Source organism: Theropithecus gelada, chromosome X, assembly GCF_003255815.1.
Source record: "Theropithecus gelada isolate Dixy chromosome X, Tgel_1.0, whole genome shotgun sequence".
NCBI lineage: Eukaryota > Metazoa > Chordata > Mammalia > Primates > Cercopithecidae > Theropithecus > Theropithecus gelada.
Genome location: NC_037689.1, coordinates 6,617,832 through 6,623,779, shown reverse-complemented (window position 1 = coordinate 6,623,779; position 5,948 = coordinate 6,617,832). Strand labels below are relative to the sequence as shown.

General features: G+C 34.8%; 1 protein-coding gene across 2 annotated transcripts in view; it reads right to left on the bottom strand.

Moving 5' to 3' along the window:
* Window positions 1-298: 298 nt before the first annotated feature.
* LOC112615039 (X antigen family member 3) overlaps window positions 299-5,948 on the bottom strand; it is an 8,458-nt gene continuing 2,808 nt past the window's right edge. For both annotated transcript variants that reach the window (XM_025371680.1, XM_025371681.1), the window contains exons 4-5: window positions 2,765-2,890; window positions 299-410 (exon numbers count right to left, since the gene is read on the bottom strand). In XM_025371680.1, coding sequence (XP_025227465.1) covers window positions 388-410; window positions 2,765-2,890 — 149 coding nt within the window. In that variant the 3' untranslated portion in view covers window positions 299-387. The remainder of the gene's footprint in view (window positions 411-2,764; window positions 2,891-5,948) is intronic.

The window sequence follows — 5,948 nt, the reverse complement described above, 5'->3', positions numbered from 1 at the left end:
ACTACCCACATCCTCGATCTCCTGAGTTCAAGGGATCCTCTCAATGTAGCCTCAGAAGTAGCTGGGACTGAAGCTACATATATACATGCATACATTCATGCACTCATTCATTTATTTTGCAGAGAGGGGGTCTCACTATGTTGCCCAAGCTGGTGTCAGTTTCCTGAGCTCAAGAAATCCTCCTGCCTCAGCATCCCAAAGTGCTGTGATTACAGGCTTGAGCCACCACACCTGGCCACCATTTTCAATAGTATCAAATATTTGGGAATAAAATGAACAAAAAAATGTGCAAGACTTATTTGGAGAAAGCCGCAAAAGTTTATTTCAATATTTTTAAGTCAAATATCTTAGATAGAAACAGTTTGTGTTGTTTCAGCTTGTCTTCATTTAAACCTGTGGTTGCTTGTCACCTATAATAGAAACATAACAGGAGGGAATATTAGTAGCAGAACTGTATTCAGATGACATTAAAGGTATGCGAAGGACACCAAAGTTTTGGTTTTATACCATGGACTAAAACCAGAAGCCTAAGAGTAACCCGATGGCTAACATTCAGTTAGACCTCTGTAGAGACTTTGAAGATAGGCTTCCAAGCATATACATTAGCAACATTTTTAAAACACCTTGTTTTCTGTAGTTCAAGGCAACCAAAACTGTTTAACTTCAAAACGCTTTAAATCAAGTGAACCTATTAAAAGGTGGCCCAAAGTGAAAAGCAAACACTGTGTACAGTTTTAATAAAAACATAACCAACACACAACAAACCTAAGAAACAAAAGGAATTTACAAACAATGTATAATGTAATATAATATTTTGCCTTGAAATAATACTCTGGATGTTCAACAAGTTCCTGGGAAACAGTTTATGTCACATTAGGAACTGCGTAAGTGCAGTGAATTGAAAGGCCAGTACTGCATTTGTTTTTTCTCTGTTGTGCAGAAGTGCAAAAATGTTGCTTGGGGCTAGTTTACCCACCTGTGTTCTTTAAGGTACAGTAACCATTCTTTTTTTTTTTTTTTTCTCTTCACCAAAACATGTATAATTTTTATAATTAAAAATAAGCAATAAAAGTTACTCTTCAGAAATCTTGGAAATAATACGGCTCTTAGAACATCAAGTAATTAGAAACAAGCTAAATGTCTAATTACATGGGATTGGCTTAATAAATTATAGTACAGTACAGTAACCATTTTTGTCCAACATTTTTACCTATCATCCTGATGTCAATATGAAGAGTCCCTCTTTTTAAACTTGAAAATATTTCCATTGGTAAAATAAATTACATGGTCAGATTTGGTTTAATCTATCACTATTATTTTTGACATCAAAATGGGAAAGAGGCATATATCATGAAGAGTGGGGCAAAAAAAAGAAATGGAGGGAGAGGAAAATGGAAAAGGACAGTAAGACATCTGGAAAAGCCAAATATTTGTTTCTAAAAGTTGAGTGTTTTTGAGGGATAAGTGGGAAATTTCAGAAGTTTTTCCACAGTCTTTGTGATGTTTACATATTCAGGTATTACTGTAATATATTAACTAATGTATGTGTTCCTAGAATATCAATCACTTCATTCATATTTTGAAAATATTAAAGTTCAAGAATGTATTCACTTTCGATTCTACCATATATTCAGTATCTGTTAGGGTCTTGTTCGTATTCCATGTTGAGCTTTTTCCATTTTCTTTAAGAGTGTGCAAATTATTACTCTATTCATAGCTATTTTTCAAAAGAACAATCTTTTAAATGTATGACTTTTGGATTACATTTCCTTTTACTAATGATTCATACCTGTCTCTTATTAAGTACCTCTTTCCTTTTCCCTTAGATTTATTCTATTGCTCTTTATTATTTTCATTTTGTAACATTTTCCTTTCTCGTGTAATTTTCTATCTATTTTAACAAGATATTCATTTAAGACTATCTTCCTAAGAATAAAATTGAGGCTTGTTCAATGGGCTCCTGGAAATAATTGAAAACTATCTTTCAACATAAATAGTCTAATTGAATGGTTCAGCAGTGTAGAGTAAAAACATTTAGGTAATTTCTTCCACAAACATGGAATGCTTCCTATAAATTCAGAAGCTCTTCTAATTGACAGTCATCAATTTGGAAAATATGTGGAAAAGGTACTTTCATCAAGCAAGTTGCCTGCTCATTTTCTTAGGAACCACGATATCTCAACTCAGATATTAGAACTGGAGTGAAACTGATTGTTATGAAAAACAAATCGTATCTTTGTATTTTATCCAACAGAACATGAGGATGCAGAAATCAACTATAAAACAGATGTTAATACATCTGATTTGCATTTACTATTTTCAATAACAGCCGTGTTCTACAACCAAAGATGGTTGTAGAATTTATGGAATTAATCCAGAATCTCACAAATAATGTTAAAGTTGGTATTAGAATCTGCTTAAGGTGCTAGGATATTTCACACAAACTGGTATTACAAATGCATTATGTATTTGTTAAAATCAGAAATTAGAAAAAAATCTGAAAATTGTTAGTTGTTACATATAATCAGAAGTAAGAATATACTTTCATATTTGATGATTCAATATGGCTTTGTCCCAATTTGTGTCTGTATCTGATAGTGTTTAAGTCTTGCAGTCAGGCAATTGGGGTCTGAACAACCTTTCAAAGAAAGTCTGCATTTGAACTCTGATTTTAAGGGGGTAGTAATGTTCTCTCTCATTATCAAAAGTACAATATTGTGGAAAACAGAAAGCACATAATTTTGCATCTTAATGGATAGCATACCTCCTTCTGGCATTTTAAATTCCTCTGAATTTGGCAGAATCTTCCCCTGGTCATCAGGACCATCTCCGCATTCATCCCCAGTCTTTGACTGAGATTGCTCCTGGAGATCAGCTTCTAGGTCAGGCACTTAAAAATACAAAGGTTAACTGCTCAACAAAATAAAAGAGGACACAAACAAATGGAAGAACATTCCATGCTCAAGGATAGGAAGAATCAATTGTGAAAATGGCCATACTGCCCAAGGTAATTTACAGATTCAATGCCATCCCCATCAAGCTACCAATGACTTTCTTCACAGAATTGGAAAAAACTATTTTAAAGTGCATATGGAACCAAAAAAGAGCCCGCATTGCCAAGACAATCCTAAGCCAAAAGAACAAAGCTGGAGGCATCACGCTACCTGACTTCAAACTATACTACAAGGCTACAGTAACCAAAACACCATCGTACTGGCACCAAAACAGAGATCTAGACCAATGGATCAGAACAGAGCCCTCAGAAATAATACCACACATCTACAACCATCTGATATTTGACAAATCTGACAAAAACAAGAAATAGGGAAAGGATTCCCTGTTTAATAAATGGTGCTGGGAACACTGGCTAGTCATATGTAGAAAGCTGAAACTAGATCCCTTCCTTACACCTTATACAAAAATTAATTCAAGCTGGATTAAACACTTAAATGTTAGACCTAAAACCATAAAAATCCTAGAAGAAAACCTAGGCAATACCATTCAGGACATAGGCATGGGCAAGGACTTCATGTCTAAAACACCAAAAGCAATGGCAACAAAAGCCAACATTGACAAATGGGATCTAATTAAACTAAAGAGCTTCTGCACAGCAAAAGAAACTACCATCAGAGTGAACAGGAAACCTACAGAATGGGAGAAAATTTTTGCAATCTACTCATCTGACAAAGGGCTAATATCCAGAATCTACAAAGAACTCAAACAAATTTACAAGAAAAAAACGACCCCATCAAAAAGTGGACAAAGGATATGAACAGACACTTCTGAAAAGAAGACATTTATGCAACCAACAGACACATGAAAAAATGCTCATCATCACTGGTCATCAGAGAAATGCAAATCAAAATCACGAGATACAATCTCACACCAGTTAGAATGGCAATTATTTAAAAATCAGGAAACAACAGGAGCTGGAGAGGATGTGGAGAAAGAGGAACACTTTTACACTGTTGGTGGGATTGTAAACTAGTTCAACCATTGTGGAAGACAGTGTGGCAATTCCTCAAGGATCTAGAACTAGAAATACCATTTGACCCAGCCATCCCATTACTGGGTATATACCCAAAGAATTATAAATCATGCTGCTATAAAGACACATGCACACGTATGTTTATTGTGGCACTATTCACAATAGCAAAGACTTGTAACCAACCCAAATGTCCATCAATGATAGACTGGATTAAGAAAATGTGGCACATAAACACCATGGAATACTATGCAGCCATAAAAAAGGATGAGTTCATGTTCTTTGTAGGGACATGGATGAAGCTGGAAACCATCATTCTTAGCAAACTATCGCAAGAACAGAAAACCAAACACCGCGTGGTCTCACTCACAGGTGGAAATTGAACAATCAGAACACTTTGACACAGGAAGGGGAACATCACACACTGGGGCCTGTTGTGGGGTGGGGGGAGGGGAGAGGGACAGCATTAGGAGATATACCTAATATAAATGACAAGTTAATGGGTGCAGCACACCAACATGGCACATGTATACATATATAGCAAAACTGCATGTTGTGCACATGTATCCTAGAACTTAAAGTATAATAAAAAAAATACAAAGGTTATCAATTGAAGCAGGCAAACAAGAAAGATAAATAAGGAAATGATAATATTATTTTCCTCAGTGTTAGGAAATAAAAGGCTGCAGTCGACTGTGGTAATAAATGTGGTGCAAAGATGTCCCACCTTTGTTTTCCTGTATTATGAAATCTTATCTTAAATGACAATCTGAGGAAAAATCATACCACACTTACATTTCCTATACTTTACCATTGTGTATTATAAACAGTGAGTGTCAGCTATCTAGGAAACCTAAAGACTTCCCAGTGGATAGCATTTTAATCATAACTCAAACGTAATTTTCTGAAAGATTAGATGAAGGTATTGGTGAGCCTATGACAAATCTTACAGTCCTGACACTCATTACCTGTTGAGGTAACTTGGAAATTTTTTGGTTAAAATTAGTCAACCTTAGGTCCAAAGGCCCTATATGTAACTTTCCATAAACGAATCCCATTCACATAAAAGTAACAAATATAAGAGCAAAATCGCTGTCTTCCACAAGAGTACAGGAACTTGAGTGAAAAAAAAATTAATGGGCATTGTTGACAGTCATATTCTGGAAACCCCTTAACAGTGAATTGCTAAAGTAATCCATTACCCAAATTCTGTCAATGTTTAACTTCAAAATGCTATCTGTTGAAGAAATAATTTCTGTTTCATGATAATCTTATCATACTTCGAGTTTTCTAATTATAAAAGTATATAAACAACTCTTTAAAAGCCCCTCAAAATCATACTAATATAGCTACCTGTATGCCAATGTCCTGAAGTATCCAGATTTTACCAAACATACTGTCAAAAATACAGAGCAAAGGAAAGAGTGGCTGTCATTCATTGAGGTCTTTTCTGGAGTTGCTATCCTGCTTCACTGAACTTTGTTTTGTCCTGAGCCAATACTGAAGTACCTTACAGTACAGACACATTCGAGTATTAACATTTCAAGCAAAATCATTCACGTTTTCTAATGTGAATGGTAGGGAGAACATAAACGTTGGAATGAAATATGAATTCCTTCTCCATGAGTCAAGTGTTCTTGGTAAGCCTCCATTTCAGAGCCTCAGTTTTCTTATTTACAAAATAGGGCTAACATCCTTATACAAATGGGCTTTATTCAGGGTGTTACAAGGTAGGGTGACTTGGCATTCTACATGCTATTAAAGGGTGCATACAATACTGTGGACACCTCGGCTAAGAAGATCAGACAACATTCTAAGAAGATCAAAGTAAACTAGTGAAATAATGTACATTTTTGTACATCAAATTAAACAGTTTCATCTGATTTAGCAAGGACTGTATTTTCAAGCATACAAAAAAAAAAATATATATATATATATATTTTTTTTTTTTTTTTTTTTTTTT